General features: G+C 40.5%; 1 protein-coding gene across 1 annotated transcript in view; it reads left to right on the top strand.

Annotated features, from left to right (window-relative positions):
• The window catches only part of LOC106092349 (homeobox protein araucan), a 130312-nt gene that overhangs the window by 48465 nt on the left and 55611 nt on the right, over nucleotides 1-26236 (top strand). Inside the window, 1 exon segment of the mRNA XM_059360564.1 lies at nucleotides 9374-9922. Within this exon segment, the coding sequence (XP_059216547.1) occupies nucleotides 9374-9922 (549 nt within the window).

Here is a 26236-nt window from a genome sequence, read left to right as displayed (position 1 = left end):
ATTAGGCATAAATGCATTAATAGCAGTAGAAACTTCTTTGCTTTTAATGGGCAGAAATAATAAAAACAATAATTAATAACAAATATCCTCAGGTTAGAGGCCATGCTACTTAGGCTTAATATCAGCCCTTCCGTTACTGCTGCATTGTGGCAAGTAAAACTTTTGAATATTCAAGCAGGCACAACAAATCTTTGTTTGAAATCTGATTCACACCATTTGCATTTGCAAGCACACGATTTTCAACTTAAAGTTGAGGCTCACTCCCACCAATTGAATTCGTTAACAATTCATTTCATAATTAATTCACAAAATTTTAAAGAAAAACAAAATCGATACAATAATTCTTGAGTTTGGTGACATTTAACAACACGACACGATTAGCCAAATTAACTATTCAAATCAGGCGGTTATAAATGTGGCCGGCATTATCACTTGGAGATTGAGAGAATTGGGCGATCATCGACACGGAGAAAAAAAAGAGCCCACAATAAAATCCATATCAACAATCTTAACAAAAGGCAACAGCTATGATGACACTTTAGCCGCAAAAAGAGATGGGAGGAAGCCAAAAAGAACGCCAGCTTACCAGTTGGCTAGAGCCAGCCATCATGGCTAGCAAAAATCAAATAAAGAAAACAACTAAAAACAAAACGATCGCTTGGACAATACCTAAAAAACCAGCCCACCTCTCCGTGACTGAAAGAAAATACAACAGCAACACTCAATTGTTGGCTAACTGATATTTATCGCAGTTCAACAATTTCACACAAATTCAAGCTACCGAATCAGATAAAAGTCCATCGATACGTACCTCCTCGAAGATTTGTATAGATTTCCATAGATACGGGTTTTGTTCGTGTGAGATGCCAGTCATGGTGATAGGGTTATATATTTATAATAGATAATGGGTTTAGTGGCATAGGAGTAAGGCGAACAGTCAGGTGGGACGACAATGAGTTCCAATAAAAAATTATGAGATGAAAATGCTAAAAAATGCTTTAGGCAATTTGATTATTTTTAAGGCTAATAAGTAAGAAAGGTAATAGTTGGGTGGTGCCGACTATATAATACCCTACAATGTACATTTGCCCATGAAGCGAGCAGAGGTAAACTTCTCACATATCACATAGGGGGCCTCCTTTTTATAGCCGAGTCCGAACGGTGTGCCACAGTGCGACACCTCTTTGTGGGTGGGTCTGGCTGGGGAATTAAACAGGTATCGTGTGGTCCCTGATCACAGTTGGGACATACATCCTGCACGTTGGCATCAATCTGCAGGAGTTGGGACCGCTGCATCTGCCGGATCGTAATTGAGCCATAACTACTTTGGTTTGCCGGGGGAGGTCATTTTCTTTAAGTGCTCCCCAAGGAATATATTCATCCGGTAGCTATTTACCGCATCTGCTTGATCTAGCGGATATCTCTTGTAGTGCTGAACTTCACACTCTAGATCATGTAGATACCAATCCATAAGATGATGGTTTGTATGGTCTCTGCGATAACAGCCCAAAAGGTATTGCTTAGACAGCATGTAGTTATGTCTTCGCGGCTAGGATCTCTGTCTCCTGATGGAGTTGGTCCACATGAAAACAGAGGAGACAGCCCGTCGCAGTTCGAATGGCTGCATTCTGACAAATATGAATATTATCTCCCTGCGTGTCACCGAGCTGACGCGATCACACTGGCGCTACATAACTTACCACAGACCGTCAAATTGCTTTCTACGTGTTCAGCAAGGTTTCGTTGTCAGCACCCCGAATGCTGCCGGCAAATGACTTGAAGACCTTGTTTCTACTTCTGACTTTATCGCTAATTGCTGTGGCATATGGGAATATGAGAATAGGTAAAAGTTAAATAGTTCCACAGATATCACCCCGCTTTGGGGAACTCCCTGTTTAACTCTACGGTGCTTCGACTTCTTATCCCTAAATTCCTTAAAAGACTGGTGACCACACAGGCCGGACGTTTCAGGAGCGACGTGTTGGTGATGTTCTCAAATGGTTTGGCATGACTGACCATGTAGAATGGCTTCGATACAGTACCACTAGGACCGTCCTATCACATGGCCTGGGCTGACTGATGGCAAATGTGTGCGGTGATGGGATGCAAAGCAGTTGTTGTGCTATGCAGTCTTCGAAATCTATGTTGATGCTCGGCGAATGGAAATTCTCTAACGAGGCTTAGCAGGACCAGTGCCTTAAGCGTATTGGCTACTGGTGAAAGAAGGGAGATCGGTCTGTACGACTCCCCCAAACTCGAGTACTTTCCAGGCTCCAGTAGCGGGATCACTCAGTCCATCTTCCAGACATCGGGTACTACGAGTATAAGAGTGTTTAGAGATGTAGAGATTTCGCCGCGGCCCAACGCCTTTGATGATTTTGCGCCATGATGATATTTGTAACTTTGCCCACGGTAAATTGTGATGGCTGTCCATCAGCTCGGAGACTACGGATACCACGAATGGCTCTCCTCCTAGCCCTGTCACTCTCGAGATGCACAATATATTGACGGTTGAACAACCTAGCGCATCTCTTCGGATTAATCACAGTTGCGTCGCCAAAAGTGACTGAGCTCCTGTAGTCCTGTCTACAGGGGTTCGAGAGTGACTTAACAGTAGACTACAGCTTGCCTAAACCGATACTTAATCTACATTGCTACAAGTGTTCCAGCCACAAATTCCGCTTATGGGTGTTGACTACCCTGTCTATTTTCAGATTCAGATCGCTGATTCCGAGTATAGTGGGGTCTGTACAACGAATCCCATCACGCTCGTCTGCGAGTACCAGTGCCTGCGCCTAGAAATTAGGTCGCACTTGAGGTATTCGACCGGTTCGTATAAACCGAGCGGCTGCTGCGTCAATTATGTCTCGGAATTTCCTCTCGGCAACTAGCTCGTTTGAGGCGGGTGTCAGTCCACTGAGGCGGCGATTGGTGTACTCTCTGAAGCCGACACAATCGGCCTTCTTTTGATTGATAAACGTCTGGCGCTCAAAGGTTATGAAGTCGGATGGTCGGTGGATGGTGAGAATTATTGGGAGGTGGTCTGATTCCAAGGAAATAATGGCTTGCCACGTTACGTCTCTCAAGAGATCAGGGGATGCTATGGAAATATCAAACTATCTGCTACACCTCCTTATATTCCATTGGGGTATCCCCATTCAGGTGCAAAACGTGAAACCTTCAATCTGCTCTGGCAAAGCTATGACCCGCTGGTCGTTATTAAGAGGAAAATGCCATGAGACGTGATGCGCATTAAAGAACGCTAGAACGGTTGTGGACAGACAGTAGCCTACTTATGGCGGGCTTGTAGGCTTGGCCATTAACTGGGTCGCAACTCACTATCTCGGCAGTATCGGACCTGACTGCTATCGCCATACACTCCATGTTGGGGTCACTAGGGCCATGCTGCACGGAATGGTGTATCACGAAGGCCAATCCCATACCTCCATTCCTTGAGCGATCCTTAAGTAGCACATTGTATCCGTGACAACTGTGCAAGCTGCGGGTGTTGGTCAGCTTTGTCTCCTGGATCGCTGCAACCAATATGTTCTTCCGACTCATAAAATCCACTATCTCGTCGATCTTCGACTATTGCAATTCAATTGCAAAAAAGATACACTTCCCGCCACTGTCCTGGCAATATTGTGGCTAGGAAGCTGCTGTTGCGTATATTGCCGCACGGGAGATGTCGGGGGATCACATAGTCCGACGACGAGGACGCAGAAGGCGACGACGACGATGGCTATGACCCACTGCTGTCTATATTCGCAGAGCACCTTGCAACAGTTTCAGTAAGACTATACTCCCGTAGTGATTTAAAGCCGGAGAAAGATCGGAAATGTACCCACTCCATGCACCGATTACACCCCACCGTCACAGACCAGAAGCGTGCAGAGATGCCATTTCCGGATGTGTCCCTCCCAGAACGAAAAATGGACGAACACGTACACAGAGGCAACAGCCCTTGCCGATGAGGGTTTCATGGGGTCAATTCGGTGCGTAAAACCGACTGCCAGTTCTAGGAGAATCAAATGTGTCAATATTCGTGACAATTGACAAACACCATATAATTGTCAATTATTCGAAATCGGAGGCCATATATGTATATGGGAGTTGTATTTAAATCGATTTCGACCCAACTCTTTAGATATAGTGGTAGTCGTCGAGAAAAGCATTGCGCAAAATCTAGAAGTGAAAATCTAACGATATATATATGGGAGCTATATCTATATCTGAACCGATTTCCATGAAATACACCAGCAATTTTAAGAGTTATAAGAAAATGCTTCCTGCCAAATTTCGAGTGAATCGGTTTTCTTATGACCACATTATTGAAATATAAGTGCAAATCGGATGGACTTCCGTATGGAAACTATATCTAAATCTGAACCGATTTCAAAGAAATTCATCAGTAATATTGAGAGTTAGAAGAAAATTCTTCCTGCCTAATTTCGAGTGAATCGGTCTACAAATGATCACGAGGGAATTCGAGAAATTCCTGAGACTGGCCTGTGCTAGTGTAAAAGTGGCACTGAGATCCGCACCGCGGGCAGGTCTGGAAGCAATGCTAGATATGCAGCCTATTAGGGTCTATATTCGAAACTGCGCCGCCAAGGTCTGAGGGCTGAGGGAGCTCGGCATGCTGAAGGAGGATAGTTGCGGCCACAATTCAATTCTGGATGTTGTGGATGCGGAGTGTAGACTGGGGAGGATCTTCGATTACCTGGCACCGGTATTTAGGTGCCATTCAGGATTCGTTTTCCTGGGAGGTGTGAATGCTGTGTTTGAGGAATATGAGACCTCGATCTTCACTGATGGACCTCGGCATGCTGAAGGAGGACAGTTGCGTCCACACTTCAATTCTGTGTATTGTGGATGTGGATGCTAAGGGTAAACTGAGGAGGATCTCCGACTGCCTGGCACCGGTAGCGATTTGGATGAGGGCATTCAGGATTCGTTTTCTTGGGAAGAGTGAGTGGAGAGCGAATGTTGTGCTTGAGGAGGTTGAGATCTCGATCTTCACTGATTATTTCTAGATGGAGGCAGGGACTAGATTTGGGGTATACTTCGATGCACTCAATATCGGCATGTCTCTGAGACTGCCGGACGAATGTACAGAGAAAACAAATTTTAAGGAATTTTTTAATTTTTTTTTTATTAAATGTAATTTATGTATGAAACTTAGAATACATGTACAAGTTCTTATATTGAAGCGCAAGTCATTATGTTTCCGAAAATATGCAAGAATTTCTAAATTAAAAAATAATTTACTTTTTATATTTCCCACCATTGGATGGGATATACTATTCTAGTCATTCCGTTTGTAACACTTCAAAATATTGATCAAGGACCCCATAAAGTATATATATTCTTATATATTCTTGATTGTCTCGAAATTCTGATTCCAACTAGCCATGTCCGTCCGTCTGTCGAAATCACGATAGCGGTGGAACGCGTAAAGCACGCCGCTTTATATTTATGTAGGTCATCAGGGATTGCAAATGGGCTACATAGGTTCAGATTTGGATATATTGTAGCTCCCATATAAACCAATCTCCCGGTTTGATTTCTTGAGCCCATGGAAGCCGCAATTTTTGACCGATTTGGCTGAAATTTTGCACGTGGTATTTTGTTACGACTTCCAACAACTGTGTCAAGTACGGTTCAAATCGGTGTATAACCTGGTATAGCTCCCATATAAACCGATCTCCGATTTGAGTTATTGAGCCCCTGGAAGCCGCGATTTTTGTCCGAATTGGCTGAAATTTTGTATATTGTGTTCTGTTGTGACTTCCAATAGCTGCCCTAATATACGGTTCAAGTCAGTATATAACCTGATAAAGCTCCCATATAAACCGATCTCCCGATTTGACTTTCTGAGCCCCTGGAAGCCACAATTTTTTTCCGATTTGGCTGAAATTCTGCATGTAGTGTTCTGTTGGGGTTTTCAACAGTTGCGCTAAGTACGGTTCAAGTCGGTCTATAACCTTATATAGCTCCCATATAAACAGATCTCCCGATTTGACTTCCTGAGCCCCTGGAAGCCACAATTTTTGTCCGATGTGGCTGAAATGCATGTAGTGTTCTGTGCTAATTACGCTTCAAATCGTTCCATAACCTGACATAACTCCCATATAAACCAATCTCCCGATTTGACATCTTTAGCCATTGAATGTCGCAATTTTCGTCCGATTTCGTTAAAATGTTGCACATTCGTTCTGTTATGACTTCCATAAAAACCATAAAATTATGCCTTACAACTTAACTTATGGTGTATAAAATTTTAGCAGAATCCATAGTGGTGTGTTCCCAAGATTCGGCCCGGCCAAACTTAGCACGGTTTTACATGTTTTTCCTACTTCTTAACTTGTTGCGCTCTTTTTATACCGTTCACCGAAGGATGGTGGTGATGGGTATAAATTCTTGGGTATTCTAGGTCAGTATAAAAATTTAAGACGATCCAGCCATGTCGTCTGTCTGTTAGTCTGTTCGTTGACATCACGCTACATTCTTTAAAAATAGAGATATTGAGCTGGAACTTTGCACTGATTTTTTTTTTTTTTGCCATAGGCAGGTTAAATTCGATAATGGGCTATATAGGACAATATCTTAATATAGTCCCCATATATACCGATCCGCCGATTTAAGGTCTTAGGCCCATAAAATTTACATTTATTATCCGATTTCGCTGAAATTTGACACAGTGACTTATGTAAGGCTTTTCGACATTAGTGTCGTACATGGTTCATATCGGTCTATATGTGGATATAGCTAACAAAAAGAACAATATCTTGTTCTACAAAATTGAACAATGTCTTGTACTTATTAGACCACTCAATGTCCGTGCCGAATTTGGTTCAAATCGGACCAAATTTCGATATAGCTGCTATGATGGCATGAATTATGCAGCTTCCATTGGATTGTGATGAAAGTTGGTTTTACATATACACCCGAGGTGGTGGGTATCCAAAGTTCAGCCCTGCCGAACTTAACGCCTTTTTACTTGTTTCCTCTCTTCTCGGCAACCAAGTTTTGCACTTGCCTGCAAAAGTCTCTGTAGTACGGCTCAAATCGGTCTTTTACCTGATATAGCTCCGATCTCCCGATTTGACTTCTTGAGCCCCTACGAACCACAATTTTTTTCGATTTGGCTGAAATTTTGCATGTGATGTTCCGTTATGACTACCAACAACAGTGTAAAGTACGGTTCAAATAGGTCTATAACCTGATATAGCTTCCATGTAAACCGATCTCCCGAATACACTTCTTGAGGCTCTAGAGGACGCGATTCTTATTCTAGCATATAAAACACCCATTGGGATTTGTTGTTATGATTTCCCATTATCCTTTTTTAGTTTCTGCATATACAGAGAATCCATTCAAACTTTTTGACAAATGCGGTCCGTGGTGTGTAGGATTCGGATCGGCTTAGCACATTTTTACTTATTTATATTTTCATATAAAAAAGTGGGTATAACGGAATGACCGTTTGCAACGCCTCGAAATGCTGATCTGAGACCCTATATAGTATATATATTCTTGATCGTCTTGGTATTCAAAGTCGATCAAGCCATGTTCTACCGTCTGTCGGCCGATATCAGGACAGAGGTCGAACGAATAAAGCTAGCTACTTGAAATTTTGCTAAAATACTTCTTGTTGATGTACGTCATTGGAGATTGAAAATGGAAAATATCGGTTCAGATTTGGATATTGGTTCCATATAAACCAATCCATCTATGTGACTATGTGACGTTTTGGCTATAATTTTGCACAATGACTTCTCCTACGATTCCAATATATGTGCCAATTATGGTGGGAATGGGTTCATAACCTGATATTGCTCCCATATAACCAATCTGCCGATTGTACTTATTGAGCCCATAGATGGAACAATTCTTGTTCGACTAGGCTGATCTGCCTATAATCAATCGATTTTGGTCGTTTTGATTACCAGATTTAAACTTTTCTCGTATAAGCTTTTTCGACACTTGAACTCTAATATATAATCAAGATCGAATCATATTTGAATATTAATGTAGATATAGTGATTAATAAATACACATATCCAAGGTGGCGGGTATCCAAAGTCCGGCATTGCCGAGCTGAATGCGTTTTTACTTGTTTGATTTTTATACCCTACACCACTACTGTGGTACAGGGTATTATAACTTAGTGAAATTGTTTGTAACTCCCAGAAGGAAGAGAGATAGACCCATTGATAAGTATATCGATCGACTCAGAATCACTTTCTGATTCGATTTAACTATATCCCTCTGTCTGTCTGTCCGCCTATCCATGTCAATTTGTGTACAAAGTACAGGTCGCAATTTTTATCCGATCATCTTCAAATTTGGCGCAAGCATTTGCTTGGGCCTAGAGACGAAGCCTATTGAAATTGGACAAAATCGTTTCACATTTGGATATATCACCCATCAAAATGTTTGTCCAATTTGGACTAAAATTGCAATTTTTTCGTCATTTGTTAACCGATTCTCACGAAAGTTTGCACTAGCGATTCTCTTCTCGACATTATTGGTGAATTTCATGGAAATCAGTTCAGATCTAGATGTAGCTCCCATATATATGTTCGTCTGATTTTGACTAGCATTTGTAAATTGATTCACACTAAATTGGCATTCAGGATTCCATTATGACTACCGGTATAGCTATTGAATTTAATACAAATCGGTTCAGATTTTGATATAACTCCCATATATATTTTTGTCCATTTTGAATGATACTCAATAATTTAGTAATTTGTTAACCGATCTTCACAAAATTTGGCTCGAAGGTTTCTCTTATAACTCTTCTGATGATTGCTGAATTTCATAGAAATCTGCTGAGATTTAGATATAGCTCCCAAATATTGGGTTGCCCAAAAAGTAATTGCGAATTTTTCATATAGTCGGCGTTGACAAATTTTTTCACAGCTTGTGACTCTGTAATTGCATTCTTTCTTCTGTCAGTTATCAGCTGTTACTTTTAGCTTGCTTTAGAAAAAAAGTGTAAAAAAAGTATATTTGATTAAAGTTCATTCTAAGTTTTATTAAAAATGCATTTACTTTCTTTTAAAAAATCCGCAATTACTTTTTGGGCAACCCAATATATGCATCTCACGATTTGCACTTTTAGGGCTTCTACTAACCCATCTCGATCGATCTTCTCAAAAATTTCCACAACGATTTACTGAATGGCTTCTAAAATATGTACGTATTGGGATCGAAATTCTACATACCAAATTTTAAATTCGACGACTTAGCCTCCATATACAAGGTATCGAAAGGTCGGCTTCGCCCGACTTTAGCCCATCATTACTTGTTTTATATATTCCAACAAAGCCTAGAATAATCTTGGTTTAATCTTTCATTGCAGTTACTCTCCGCAAATCCCACGCAATCACCACAGACGGGTGATACAGCAAGTGGTCCAGCTGCAATGACTAGTCCTAATGCTCCTTCCTGTAGTCCAACGGGCGAGTGTCGATCGAATGTGGCGGCCAACGCACCAGTGGCTGCCAATTCTAGTGGCAATGGCAGCACTACAGAAATACCAACAGGTGCCCTCAGTCCAGATGGCCTATCACAACATTCAAACAATATCGGTGGAGGTGGCAGCGGTGGTGGTGGGGGCCAACAAAATCCTCCCTCAACTTCAAATATAGGCAATACACCTTTGGGCTCGAATAGTGCGGGATCTGTGGGCGGTGGTTCCTGCTGTGAAAATGGACGACCCATTATGACTGATCCGGTATCGGGACAAACCGTATGCTCTTGCCAATATGATTCAGCGCGTTTGGCACTATCCAGCTATTCGCGATTACCTGCTGCAAGTGTGGGTGTTTATGGTACACCATATCCTTCGACGGAACAGAATCCTTATCAGAGTATAGGAGTGGATAGTTCAGCGTTTTATTCACCTTTGGTAAGTTCAAAAATTCTAAAGGTAAAAAGTGCGTTTACATGTTAAGTTGGCACTCTGCCTATTACCTATTGGTGCATCTGTATTAATGGCTCTACCATGATTACAACATGGCGGACGGAGGGACAGATATGTAGATAGACATCAAACGTTGCAAACGGAATGACAAAATATATATAGCCCCCATTCTATGACGTCAATATTGGTCTCCATTTACCTTCCACCCATGTTGTATATGAATGTCGATCATTTTGATGACTTGTTTATTGAAAACAAAAGGCAACCATTACACTTTAATGCATTTAATGACAGCAGCAACAAGAACTACAACAAAAGCAAAAAACAAGTATCTAAACCAATTGAAGCAGAAACTAAAAATATCAAATTTCCATTTGATGCCAATAATTATGACATAAAATAAGAACAGACATGGCACAACCAAGAAAGTCTGCTCTTAAGTACGGCCAACCATTGCTATGGGCATTGAAATCATTTTAAGGTCTTCTCAGCCTGGCTTGGTTTATTTGTGGTTGGTTTTGTTGCAGAGCAGCCAGAAAATGAGCTCGAAGAGCCCGAACAGACAGTTTTCTTTGGTTTGAGTGACTTTTGAGTAAGTTGCAATCAGCCATGCTAATAATCAGATTTGCCATAATTATTTTGACATGACAAACAAATGGCTGAAAATGTCCACAGCAAATGGCCTCCTTATGAGGAGGGACATTTTTATCGTATCAAAGCAAAGCAAAACGTAAACAAAAAGGGAAATCAGGGCATAGTAGACTGTAGAAGACCCTTCTTCAAATAGACTGAAATGTGCTTTGAAAGGGGTGTGTTAAAGAACTATTTGATGATTAATTAGGTACCATTTGAAGTTGAGTCCGTTTCTAAAAAAGTTAAAGGAGTCATCTTGGAATTCGATCCCTGTCTTATTTTCTCAACGGAGGAGAGGGTTTCTGTTTTTCTCCTAGCTGAAAAGCAAAATATTCGGTTTCTTGTTTTAGTACTAGCAGATCATCAGAAGTCCATTGATGCAATAATTCAATACCATCTTATGACGAGACTGATATAGCATCTATATAAACTGATCTGTCTGTTTGTCATCCTGAGCTCCTTCAGAAGCAATGCTTATCTAAATAGGCATACATAAATTCATCCATGAGATTGCTGGTTTTCACCTCCCATTATCCTCTTTCGGTTTTTGCCCATGAATAAACACCATGCAAAGAACTGCACATATGCTTTCCTTAGTGGGGTGTATATAAGATTCGGTCCAGCCGAACTTAGTACATTTTTACTTGTTGTTTCGATTGCCAATGACTCAACCAAGTTAATAAACCTTGTATAGGGGACACCACCACCACATTAGTATAGGGGATACAAATAAATGTTTGAAGCCAATCATTAGACAATAACATTCTCAAATTTCTTAAAAACCCATATCGAAGTCTATGCAAACAAATGATAAGATTTTATATCTTAATTGGAGATTAGATCAAAGCGAACACAAAAAAGTGATATGATATGATTGAGCAAAAGGTAGTATTGTTTGAAGTACTGTTATAACTATTAAGTAAAAGGATTCCATCTGACGTTCGAATTGACCCGAAGAAAGGAGTGCTACTTTGTTTTAAGTGGAATATTCAATCTTGCCAGAAGAATGCATTCTCGATTTATATACTTAAACAAGTAAAAGCGTGCTAAGTTCGGCCGGGCCGAAACTTGTATACTCTCCATTGTGGGTTGCATTTGTCATGTTCTTTGAATGGCTTTTTCAAATGGAAAAACACCAGCCATAGAAAAACACCACCTCCAAAATTTCAGGTAAATCGAGTTATAATTGCGCCCCCAGAGGCTCAAAAACTAGAACTAGAAAAAACTAGAAACAAAACAATATACATATGCAAAATTTCAACCATATTGGATAAGAATTGCGCCTTCTAGAAGCCCAAGAAGTCTATTCGGGAGATCGGTTTATATGACGGCTATATCAGGATATGGACTGATTCAGACCTTATTTGACACAGTTGTTGGAAATCAAAATTAAACACTTTATGCAAAATTTCGGCCAAATCGGATAAGAATTGCGACCTCTAGAAGCTCAAGACTCAAGATCGGCTTATATGGAAGTTATATCAGGTTATGGACCGGTTTAAACCATTCTTAGCACAGTTGTTAGAAGTCATAAAAAAACACGTCATGCCAAATTTTAGCCAAATCGAATAGAAATTGCGCCCTCTAGAGGCCCAAGCAGTCAAATCGGGAGATCGGTTTATATGGCGGCTATATCAGGTCATGGACTGCTATAAACCATACTTGGCACAGTTGTTGAGAATCGTAACAAAACACTTCATGCAAAATTTTAGCCAAATCGGATAATAATTGCGCCCTCTAGGAGCTCAAGAAGTCAAGACCCAAGATCGGTTTATATGACAGCTATATCAGTTTATCAACCGATTTGGACCATACTTAGCACATTTTTTGAAAATCATAACGGAACACGCCATGCAAAATTTCAGCCACAGCCACATTATAATTATGCCCTCTAGCAGCTCAAGAAGTCAAGACCCAAGATCGGTTCATATGGCAGCTATATCAAAACATGAGCCGATATGGCCCATTTAAAATCCCAACTGACCTACACCTATAAGAAGTATTTGTGCAAAATTTCAAGCGTCTAGCTTTACTCCTTCGAAAGTTAGCGTGCTTTCGACAGACGGGCGGACGGTCGGACCGACATGGCTAAATCGACTTAAAATGTCATTACGATCAAGAATATATATAATTTATGGGGTCTTAGACTCATATCTCGAGGTGTTACAAACGGAATGACGAAATTAGTATACTCCCCATCCTATGGTGGAGGGTATAAAAAGTGCGTAAAATGGAAGACCAAAGGGTAATCATCAACAGCAGACCAATAATTCGAATAAACCTCGCTTACAAAATAATGTACGTTTAAGATATATAGGGTCAATCAGATACTTAGGCCCTACAAATTTGATTTAAGGCCTAATACATTCACTAGATCCCATCTATTATATAACAAATAAAAGTTTATTGGCCACGTGTTGCAGGGACGCCTCATGAATCTGATATCCGGGGCAAAGGGTTCAATCCACCACAAAACCAAGAGACTGAAGTAGGTCTAACATCCAAACTTTAATGGGCAGACCATACCCTTTCCATAATTTCGGTTTGTTTATAATAACAGATAAGACAGATATTTGGTATCCCTATTAAGGGTGGGATATCTAGGGGCTACCCCTTCAAAGCCTGCCAAATAAAAAAAATTGTAGACCAATAATGACAATATGGGGCTCAAATGAAGTGTATTTGAGATAAGAGCACGAATCTGATATCAACAACAGTTTTTTTTGAGCGAAAGTTCCCAACTGTCCCCAGGCATCCACATTCTATTTAATAACGCACAGTGGGAGAAAATCGAAAAAAAACTAGTTAAAAAAGTATACTAGTTTCGTCATTTCGTTCGTAACACATCGAAATATTGATCTGAGACCCAACAAAGCATGTATATTTTTGATCGTCTTGACATTCTAAGTCGATTATGCCATGTCCCTCCGTCCGTCGAAAGCAAGCTAACTTTCGAAGGAATAAAGCTAGGCGCTTTAAATTTTGCACTAACACTTCTCATTAGTGTGAGTCGGTTAGGATTGTAAATGGGCTATATCGGTAGTTTTGATTCAGCTGCCATATAAACCGATCCTTGATCTTAACTTCTTTAGCCTCTAAAGGGCGCAATTATTACCCGATTTGGCTGACATTTTGCATGAAATGTTTTGGTTTGACCATTAACAACTGCGCCAGGCATGGTTTAAATCGGTTCATAACTCCATATAGATCTCATATAAACCAATCTCGTGTCTTGATTTCTTGAGCCGCTAGAAGGCGCAATTATTATCCGATTTGGCTGACATTTTTCACGAAAAGTTTTGGTTTGACCATCAAAAAATGTGCCAAGCTTGGTCTAAATCAGTTCATAACCTGATATAGCTCCCATATTAATCGATTTTGAATTTTGACTTTTTGAGCCTCTAGAGGGAGCAATAATTATTTGCATACATTGCAAAATACAAAGCCAATCTAGCCCAAAATTTAAAAAAATTAAAATTAATACTCGTATAATCCCGAAACCAATGGAGATACCTCAAGCGATAAGTTTTTGGTGTGGGATTTTTGAGCACTATCCAGCAAAAAGAATTTTTAAAGTCGGACTTTAAATGAAGATTTGGCAGCCCGAACAATATTTCGAAATGCCAAGGTGACCAACTTTAGGGGCCTGCCAAGTGACGCCTGAACCACCTAGGGCTTTAAAAATTTGCACACGATCTCCCCAATGCCTCAGCTCAAACCGATTCAAATTTCAAAAAAAAAAAATCTCCACCCGTTCTCACACGGCAACGCTATTCGAGTTAAAACAAGTAAAAGCGTGCTAAGTTCGGCCGGGCCGAATCTCATATACCCTCCACCATGGATCGCATTTGTCGAGTTCTTTTCCCGGCATCTCTTCTTAGGCAAAAATGGATATAAGAAAAGAGTTGCTCTGCTATTAAAACGATATCAAGATATGGTCCGGTTCGGACCACAATTAAATTATATGTTGGAGACCTGTGTAAAATTTCAGCCAATTCATATAAGAATTGCGCCCATTGGGGCTCACGAAGTAAAATAGAGAGAACGATTTATATGGGATCTGTATCGGGCTATAGACCGATTCAGACCATAATAAACACGTTTGTTGATGGTCATGAGAGGATCCGTCGTACAAAATTTCAGGCATATCGGATAATAATTGCGACCTCTAGGGGTCAAGAAGTCAAGATCCCGGATCGGTTTATATGGTAGCTATATCAGGTTATGAACCGATTTGAACCTTATTTGACACAGTTGTTGAAAGTTAAAATAAAATACGTCATGCAAAATTTTAGCCAAATCGGATAGGAATTGCGCCCTCTAGAAGCTCAAGAAATCAAATCCCCAGATCTGTTTATATGACAGCTATATCAGGTTATGGACCGATTTGAACCATACTTGGCACAGTTGTTGGATATCATAACGAAATACTTCCTGCAAAAATTCATTCAAATCGGATAAGAATTGCGCCCTCCAGAGGCTCAAGAAGTCAAGACCCAAGATCAAGAATATATATACTTTATGGGGTCTCAGACGAATATTTCGAGTAGTTACAAACAGAATGACGAAATTAGTATATCCACCATCTTATGGTGGAGGGTATAAAAACATGATCCTGGCAAGACGAGGCGAATACTGAGGAAGATTGGAAAGGAGATCTCTACTACATTTGAAGCCATCACAGGACACTTAGGCTTACAGACGCACTTATCGTGTTTTTGTGTATGTTGAGGTTTTGTGTAGGGCATGTGGGGAGGAAGGCGAAGGCTTTTGAGAGAAGAAGAACCAAAATATTGCTATTGGTGGGACCTATTTTGGGATATGGAATATAATAGGATTGAGCAATATATGAAGGATAAAGAGCGTATAAAAAGCCGATCGTTGACTTAGGTGTATGCCCCCGAAGGGCATTTGTGGCTTAAATGTGGCAGCCTTTTTTATACCATCCACCATAGGATGGGGGGTATACTAATTTCGTCATTCTGTTTGTAACTACTCGAAATATTTGTCTGATACCCCATAAAGTATATATTTTCTTGATCGTCGCGACATTTTATGTCGATCTAGCCATGTCCGTCCGTCCGTCTGTCTGTCGAAGCACGCTTACTTCCGAAGGAGTAAAGCTAGCCGCTTGAAATTTTGCACAAATACTTATTATTAGTGTAGGTCGGTTGGTATTGTAAATGGGTCATATCGGTCCATAACCTAATATAGCTGTCATATAAACCGATCTTGGGTCTTGAATTCTTGAGCCGCTAGAGTGCGCAATTCTTATCCGATTGGAATGAAATTTTGTACGACGTGTTTTGTTATGATATCCAACAACTGTGCCAAGTACGGTTCAAATCGGTCCATGTTTTGATATAGCTGCCATATAAACCGATCTTGGGTCTTGACTTCTTGAGCCTCTAGAGTGAGCAATTCTTATCCGATTGAAATGAAATTTTGCACGACGTGTTTCGGTATGATATCCAACAACTGTGCCGAGTATGGTTCAAATCGGTCCATAACCTGATATAGCTGCCATATAAACCGATCTTGGGTCTTGACTTCTTGAGCCTCTAGAGTGCGTAATTCTTATCCGATTGGAATGAAATTTTGCACGACGTGTTTAGTTATGATATCCAATAAATGTGCCAAGTATGGTTCAAATCGGTCCATAACCTGATATAGCTGCCATATCAACCGATCTTGGGTCTTGACTTCTTAAGCCTCTAGAGTGCGCAATTCTTATCCGATTGGAATGACATTTTGCACGAAGTGTTTTGTTATGATATCCAATACATGTGCCAAGTATGGTTCAAATCGGTCCATAACCTGATATCGCTGCCATATAAACAGATCTGGGGACTTGACTTGGGATCTTTGCTTTTTGAGCCTCTAGAGGTCGCAATTATTATCCGATTTGCCTGAAATTTTGTACGTCGGATTCTCTCATGACCATCAACATACGTGTTTATTATGGTCTGAATCGGTCTATAGCCCGATACAGCTCCCGTAAAAATCGATCTCCATTTTACTTCTTGAACCCCCAAAGGGTGCAATTCTTATTCGAATTGGCTGACGTTTTACACGTCTCTAAGATATAATTTAATTGTGGTCCAAACCGGACCATATCTTGATATCGCTCTAAAAGCAGAGCAAATCTTTTCTTATATTCTTTTTTTTGCCTAAGAAAAGAACTCGACAAATGCGATCCATGGTGGAGGGTATATAAGATTCGGCCCGGCCGAACTTAGCACGCTTTTACTTGTTTATACTCACCACCGAAGGATGGGTGTACATTCACTTTGTAATTCCGTTTGCAAAACATCGTCGTAAAAATCTAAGACGATTAAGTCATGTCCGTCCATCTGTCCATCTGTCTGTTGGAATCACGCTACAGTCTTTGAAAAAATAAAGATATTGAGCTGAAACTTTGCACAATTTTTTTTGTCCACAGGCAGGTTAACTTCGTTTGTCGATTTAAGGTCTTGGGACCATAGAAGCCTCAATTATTATCCGATTTTGCTGCAATTTGAGACACTGAAATTTGTATTAGACCATTCGACATCCTTCTTCAGTTTGGCCTAGATTGGTCCAGATTTGAATATAGCTGCCATATAGACCGAAATCTCGATTTAAGGTCTTGGGCCCATAAAAGGCGCATTATTTCTCCAATTTCGCTAAAATTGGGACAGTTAGTTGTGCTCGGCCCTTCGACATATTTTTTCAATTTGGCCCAGATTGGTCCACATTTGGATATAGCTGTTATATAGATCGATCTCTCGATTCAAGGTTGTGGGCCCATAAAAAGCACATTTATTATCCGATTTCGTTGAAATTTGACACAGTGACTTAGGTTAAGTTTTTCAATATCTGAGTCCCACATAGTTCAGATCGACCTAAATTTGAATATGACTGCTAAAGAGACCAATATTGACCCAAAATTTAGCAGTGATTTGCATTTGTTGGACTACTCAATGTTCGTGCCGAATTTGGCCCACATCGGACCATATGTGGATATAGCTGCTATGGGTGCATATATAATGTTTTTTTCATCGGAAAGGTGGTTTACATATATATCTGAGGTGGTAGGTATCCAAAATTTAACCTGACCGAACTTAATGCCCCATTTACTCGTTGACTCTAACCTTTCCCATCTGCAACTTTTTCCATGTCCTTATTGCAAGTCCTAATTTCTATACCTAACCTTTTGGTTAGATACAACAGTTTTTTAGTAGATACCAAAAAAGAGCTAATAGAAAACGAATTAAGGCTATAAAGTAATCCATATCACCATTGGACAATTATTAAACAGCTATGAGGTAACGGCTCATCATACGCCAGTCAGCAATTCAAACATATAGACATCAACTCCATCTAAAATGCCCCGCACATTTGTGAATTGATTAGCAGGCTTCTCAAAGTCCTTCTAACTGGTTTTAAATAATAGTTGGTTGGGTAGTGGTCGGAAGGCCGTCACGTCGGATGACTGTCGACTTTGTTTGACTCCAAAATGCTATGATAGGTGATATCTTTTAGTTACCTTTCTCAGGATCCTTAGACAACATGGGAACATTTACACATACGCAGTCTTTTGTGTACATGATGTCACAATTTATGCACCAGCCATACCAAAAAATAACATCAACGGCATATTGGAACAGTATCAAAAGTCGGAATTGTTAGGCCTTTCATAAGGCCCAATGTTATGGCTCGCATACAAAATTAGATATTAGATTCAGAATCGAACTAGCCCAATAATCTCATGTTTTGATTTTTATACCCTTCACCATAGGATGGGGGTATACTAATTTCGTCAGAGGGCGCATACTAGATACTCGTATACTAGAGGGCGCAATTCTTATCCGATTGAAATGGAATTTTGCACGACGTGTTTCGCTATGACTTCTAACAACTGTGCTAAGTATGGTCGGTCAACAAACTGATATAGCTGCTATATAAACCGATCTTGAATCTTGAATTCTTGAGCCTCTAGAGGACTCATTTCTTATCCGATTTGAATGAAATTTTGCACGAAGTATTTTGTTTTGATATCCAACAACTGTCCCAAATAAGGTTTAAATCGGTCCATAGCCTAATATAGCTGCCATATAAACCGATCTGGGATCTTGACTTCTTGAGCCTCTAGAGGTCGCAATTATTATCCGAATTGGCTTAAATTGTGTACGACGGATCCTCTCATGACCATCTACATACGTCTGAATTGGTCTATAGCCCGATACAGCTCCCATATAAATCGATCTCCTTATTTTACTTCTTGAGCCCCCAAAGGGCGCTATTCTTAATCGAATTGGCTGACATTTTACACAGGTCTCCAACATATAATTTAGTTGTGGTCCGAACCATATCTTGATATCGCTCTAAAAGCAGAGCAAATCTTTTCTTTTATCCCTAATTTGCCTAAGAAGTGATGTCGGGAAAAGAACTCGACAAGTGCGATCCATAGTGGAGGGTATATAAGATTCGGCCCGGCCGAACTTTTTTACTTGTGAACATTCGCAAGATATTAAGTTGTTTAGAACTATCTGGCTGATTCAACGGTAGAGACTAGAAAATATGTTCCTTGTCCTTTTACTGAGGTATAACAATTGATTAAAATGTCAAAATGAGTCAGATTGTAGTCAGCCACTAATACATAACCTTACCTATGTAGCCGATTAGATCATGAAGATTTGTTACGGTGGACATGCTCTTGCTATGGCATCGGCATTGTCAATAAAAGAGATTCTTAGGAATCTTAGACCTTTGATACGAATCTCTTACCCTCTCCAGTGTCTTCAACACTCGTGACTTCCTTACAGGTATGCAAATCCTGAAAGTCCTGTTGAGGCGCCAAAACTTCCCCAATAACCCCATGTTCCGCTGCTGTAAGTTTTGTCACAATTTTTTTTGCTGGTGGTAATTGATGTTCGAATGGTTGTTGTTGCTGCTGCATTTTATTGTCGCATTTGAAGTTGTTAAACACAGGCATAAACAAGTTTGCATGTTGGCCATTTGATGATGCATGCAAATGCATGTGCCACCGCTGGGGAGGAGCAAGCGAACAAGCCTAATGGGAAACTAGCGGTGGCAAAATCTTTTATGTCAGCCTTTTCCTCATCCCAAGCCCCGCCATCCCGCCATCTTGTGGAAATGACAGCAAGGCTATCGTTAGACAACACAACAACAACGGTTTTAGCATACGTGGTATAAATTTTCATGCCAACGCACACACTCACACATAAACACACATATGAAAGAAAACTTTATATGGCAGCCATCCTTTTGGTGCTTCTGTCATATAAATTGTCATCATTAAATTTGAGTAACTAGTCCCTTTGTTTAATGACGTGTTTGCTAAGAAGATACAAAACAAAGAGAAGAGAGTTTAAAATGCAAATTTGCCATCCATAAGAAGGTGGGTGGGCAATTTTCAGAAAAATTTCTTTTGAATTGTTGTTAAAAATTTAATTCTCCATTCAATGTCTCATAGGGTATCCGTTTTTGAACCACTCCGCCCTCCGTAGAATGAACGAGAAGGTACAGGGCGCCGTTGAGGTGCTGATAATGTGCCCCGAGAGAGGCCTCGAATATCATTCTCAATCTATTGCTCTTGCACTTGTCTGTTGGGTTTATCTGTTACTGCAGATTCTCTGAAGTTCATTTCTGCATCATGTTGACGTAAATAAATTGATAAAATTTATATACTCCCTTCCTATGAGCCTTAGTAAAATTATGCCAAGATGAACTTTTCGAATTGCGCTAAATAAAAACAGCAAATTGTTAAAACTCTTCTGAGAATATTGGCGTTTGTTGCCAACAATGGTAGGACAAAACGGTAATGGCAGTAATAAAACGAAACTGCAATGTGTAGAGCGATTAAAAATTAACGCCGCCTCTAAGACAAAGAACGGCAAGACAAAGAAATTTTTCACAGCCAGACAATGACTACGATTGAGCGGGCGAAGTTGGTATTAAGGGAAGAGAGGGGGGCATATTAACAGGTAAACATTAAAACGCCACTTGCTAATTAAAACAAATGAGATCACAAATTATTGAGTTTATATATGCAACAGTTCTGAAAGTATGTACATAAAAATTAAGTTTTATGGGACATGGAGAAAAAGAGAAATCTTTTGCTTGAACTTGCTACAATGAAAAAAAAAATAAGAAAACAAATTCAGTCAAGTCGATTTCAAGTGGGAGGAAGGCAATGATTTTTGTAACATTTCTTAGGATTGCATTTGGGTTGGCAGCAGAGGTTATTTTTACTTTACAATACAAAAATTTGCGGTAAGTAAAGTAATTCAAACATTTTCCCTTCAATTTAAGTTTAGGATAAATGTCACAAGTTTTCTAGGAGCCTAACACAAGACGGAAAAATACCTTGATAGTACTAAAGTATTCTAAAGGGCATACCCATATTTGGATCTCTTGAGTCAGTCGTGCAGTAAATTAAATGTTCTAGGTTTACATGGAAAAAGTAAAAGAGAGCTAAGTTCAGCCGAACCGAATCTTGAGAACCGACCACCATGGATTCTGCTAAAAATTTACACAAAGGGTTTGGACTGACGTCACACGATTCTTGGAAGTCGTAACAGAACCCTACGAGCAAAATGTCAGCTCAATCGGATAACAACTGCGGCTTTTAGGGGCTTAAGATCGGTTTATATGGGAACTATATTAGGTTATACACCAATTTGGACCGTACTTGGCACAGTTGTTGGAAGTCGTAGCGGAAAATTGCAAATTGTTCCAATCGGTTACTAATTGATGCTTCTACGAGATCAGGGAGAAGTCAAGTCGAAGGACCATTTTATATGGGAGCTATATCCAAATCTGATCCGATATGGCCCATTTGTATTTCACAACGACCAACACCAATAAAAAGTATCTGTGCAGCTAGCTCTACCCGTTCGACCGCTATCGTGATTTCTACAGACGGACGGACACGAGGGCGGAGGGATGGACATGCCTAAAAATGTCAAAACGATCAAAAATATATAAACTTTATGGGGTCGCAGATCACTATTTCGAGGTGTTACCAACGGAATGACTAGATTAGAAAAACCCCAACCCACGGTGGTGGGTATAAGAAGACTTACAATTTTAGATTACAAATAGATATTTCGATGTATTGCTAACGGAGGCCACCGTAGTGAAGAGGTTAGCATGTCCGCTAATGACGATAAACGTCTGGTGACGCTAAACTGGGGTTATCCCCTCTTTATGCTGGCGACATTTGTGAGGTGCTTTGGCAAGCAAAAACCTCTCCCCAAAGAGGTGTCGCTCTGCGTCACGCCATTAGGACTCGGCTGTAAAAAGGAGGCCCGTTATCGTAGAGCTTAAATTTGAATCGTACAGCACTAGGTGATATGTGAGAAGTATGCCCAGGAACAGGGGCATGGCCAAAATTGCATTTTGCTAACAGAATGACAAAATTAATATACCCTTCATTCTATGGTGGTTGCTATAATTAGGACTAGGTTAGTTTAGGTTAGGTTGAAAAGAGGGTGCGGATATTAATCAGCAACATACCACTATGGACATACACCTAAGCCAGTAATCAGCTTGTTGTTCGCTCTAAAAACTAAAAAGTAACCTCGAAAAGAAAATCTGAGTTAGAAAATCCGTGCTACTTACAAAATCCTTAATTGTTTTCCATGCCACGCTCCTAAGTTGATTCATGTCTGGTATTGTATTCCCACCTAAGTACCGGTTTCTGTTAGACGCGAAAGCCGCGCAATGACATAGAAAATGCTCCAACGTCTCATCATATTCCCCGAATGCCCTAAACATGCTATAACTTGCCGCAGTGATTTTACATAATTGAGCTCGTAGTCCTATGTGTCCCTTTATGATACCGAGAGCTATACTGGCCTCCTTATAACTTCCTTTCAGTAATAACACTCGTCTTCTCATGATCTGAATCTCCCCATAGGATTTTCGCCGTCTTACCGATCGTTATGCAGTTCCACAGGGTTACATGCGCATTCATCGCCCACGCCCTTAACTAAGACTGCGTCAACCCGAAAGGCTTCAAGTTAGCTAAGTTTTTGCCGGCAGTTCCTTGGCCTTGACGCCAAATCGTCTTCTTTCTCATTCCCAGTTACTCCGCTATGGTCCAGCACCCAAACGATGTGAATTGTGCCATCCTCAGAGAAAGCGTTAATCTCCTTCTTTCATTTCAAGGTTGCTCGTGATCTTACCGTCGTGGTTGTTATTGCCTTTATGGCAATTTTACTGTCCGTAAATATGTTCATATTCGACGTCCTCGCTTTAACACCACACCACCCCACCCGCACGGAGCTCCGCCTGCAGGACCGTATTATGGTCAGGCAGTCTAAAACAGATCTCAGTCCCTGAGTTCTCAATGTAGACCACCAGCTCCACTCTGTCTTCTAGCTTTGATCCATCTGTGTACTATGATCTTCCAGATGGCAATACTAGGGTTGACGGATCCAAGACTGTGCCGCTGGCAGAAGTGCCTTGCACTCGACCTCGAATGTAGGCTCAGGTATCCGATTGAAAACCTCTTTTCTTCCTTCCGTCGTCTCGATTATACCGCGATGGTATTACCTGATCCTATCCTCTATCCATTCTCCCATCGCCTAAGTCTTATAGCCGCAATGGCTGCCTCACACTTCATTTATATGTCTATGGGTTGGATATCGAGAATAGTCTCCATTGGCCTAGTAGGAATGGTCCTCATCGCTCCGCCTATGCCAAGACAACATATTCTCCGAAGCTGTAGGATAATCCTAACGTTGCACTTTTTCTCTATCGCAGTCCACCAAACTACTGAGCCATAAGTAGGTATCGGTCTTATCACACTCCTGTAGAGCCAGTGGACTATTCACGGATTCAGACCCCATTTCGGGCCTTCATAGTGTCCAACATTTGTGAGTCTTCTTAGTACGCTTTTAAGTGTGACACTACCAATTTTCTTACCAAGATCACACCTAAGTATTTGACCTTGTCAGATATCGAAATCTTCTTATTGAGGAAACGTGGTGCGTTAAAGTGGCCCATCTTCGTCTTCCTCGTGAACAGGAATTTTTCAGTCTTCTCTGGGCTTACATTAAGAACTCTGGGTCTAGCCCAGTCATATGCCATATGCAAGACCCTTTCGGCCCTTCTGAGGTCCTTACACCTTAGAAATATTATAACAACGTCTGCATAGCAGACAGGTTTAAATCCCTCCTCAGTCAGCATCCGTAATGGGTCACTTATGGCGGTCACCTATGGGAGTGGGATAAAATGAAACCCTGTGTCGTGCCTTGTGCCACTTTCTTCCTTATATTTATGCCATGGGACAAAAAATTTATCCACCTGTAGCTTAGCATATGGTTTATTCAGACTCAAGGACCGGGTGCTCCCGGTTCTGGTGTAGGGATTTGATCAATATGTCGGTTCGCATATTGTTAAAAACCCCCTCGATGTCATTGCATACCGCCAGTGTGTATGTTTTGGCATTGAAGGATTCTTCTATTTTATGCACAATCTTGAGCAGGGCAATCTCCACCGACCTTGCGTTGACATAGTCATGCTGTTTGTATTTGAGCAGTTCGCTGTATATTATACTCTTTTTTTGTCATGGTGTCCACAATACGTTCCATGGTTTTGAGTAGAACGGACGTAAGGCTCCGGTAATTTAAATGGTTTGAAGCTCCTCAAGGCATCGATTACCAAAAAATCCGTAGTGATAAACCTACGATCAACATCATTATTCCAAGATGCCGGTGTCTCCGTGAGTTCGGTCATATTCTGTGGAAAATGGGTTTTCATCAAAAGCCTCAACATGTCCTCCTTTATCTCTGTTCTCACTCCCATGTCGTCTACTATGGTTTCAGTTTGGACATGTGTTTTTGAGAGAAACTTTTTCATCTTGGCGGCGTCATTAACGATATCGACCTGGTCACAGAAAAGTTTCCAGGAGGCACGTTTTGTCGCTCTTGAAGCACAATAAAATTGTATTCCTTGAGCCGTGTGTAATACACATCCCAATAAACTTTTTTACGACGTGATCTGTGAACCTCTTTCCCAATATTGCGAATTTCACCGGTCATCCAGGGTTTTTCTTGGGATGGTTTCCTTTCCCGAACAGGACAACTTTCTTCGAAGGACCCCACCAGTGCAGTCGTAATCCTGTTGACATGTTCGTCAATGTTTTCTATGCTTGGACAATCTAAATTATCTTGCCCAAGTCTTCTTCTGAGTAGCCTTCCGAATTTTGTCCAGTTGGTTTTCAATTTATTACGAAAGCTTATCGGATTCGGCACTGGCCGTGCTATTCTAAACCTAATGTAGCGATGGTCAGAGAAAGAGTGTTCCATGGAGACCCTCCAATCCTGAACCTCATCGATTAGATTTTCCGAACTTATCGTCACACCGCTACCTTTGTTAATAGGATTATGGAGGAGGTATTCTCCCTAATCCTATTTACAAAGTTGGCGGTGTTACCAATATTAAGTGTTATTAGGTCGTTACTATTCGTGAACTCTGCCAGGACTAGCGAATCAAATTTGGAAATAGGTTCAAGATTGATTGTGATTATAAGCCACTTATTCCCCCTCTGGAAGCTCAGAAAGTCAGAAAACTTTATTCTTAAGAAAATTTGCTTAAACATAGCTTTTATAGAAAATTTTGTTGACATTTTAATTTTTATGCAAATTTAAATTTCACTACACCTATGATATTCGGGGTGAATGTATTAACGAACTTCAAGGGTTATTAGTCACTTCACATGCTTTGATGGCAGTTTGATTTTTTTGATTCACAAAACAGGAACTAACAAGTAACAAGTAATCCCATGGCAGCTGGCTATTCCTACCGGATTGATCCGATGGAATGCTTCATTGGCAAAAGCGGCCGCCTCGATGTTACAACACACTGCTACAACAACAACAAGTAAAATCGTGCTGAGTTCGACCGGGCCGAATCTAATATACCCTCCACCATGGATCGCATTTGTCAAGTTCTTTGAATGACTTTTTCAATATATATATGAGTTACACGAAGTTATTGATCGATATTGATTGTACTTATCAGGGCTGTTAGAAGTCATAGAAAAATACCACCTACAAAAGTTCAGGCAAATCGTGTAAAAATTGCGTCCTCCAGAGTCATGGCGTCGTATGGGGTGATTGGTTTATATAGCAGCAAAATCAACCGATTTAGACCATACTTATGCAAAATTTCAATCAAATTGGGTAACAATTTCGCCCTCTAGAAGCTCAAGAATTCTGAACGTTAGATCGGTTTATAAGGCGGCTATATGTGGTTATGGACTGATGTTGTTGGATTATTAAAAGTCATTCCTCAATGATATGTGCAAAATGTCAACCGAATCGGATAAGAATTGCGCCCTCCAGAAGCTCAAGCAGTCTAATCGGGAGAACGTTTTACATGGCAGCTATATCCGGTTATGGACTGATTTAAACCATGCTTGGCACAGTTGTTGATGGTCCATCCAAAACACTTCATGCAATATGTCAGTCAAATCGGATGAAAATTGCGCCATCAAGAGGCTCAAAAATAAAGATCGGTTTATATGGCAGCTATATTAGGTTATAGACTGATTTAGACCATACTTGTCTAAGTTTTTGGACGTCATACCAAAACGATATATGCAAAATTTCAGCAAAATCGCATAAGAATTGCGCCATATAGAAGCTCAAT

This window comes from Stomoxys calcitrans, chromosome 1 (assembly GCF_963082655.1).
Source record: "Stomoxys calcitrans chromosome 1, idStoCalc2.1, whole genome shotgun sequence".
Taxonomy (NCBI): domain Eukaryota; kingdom Metazoa; phylum Arthropoda; class Insecta; order Diptera; family Muscidae; genus Stomoxys; species Stomoxys calcitrans.
This window is presented reverse-complemented; position numbering and strand designations above follow the sequence as displayed.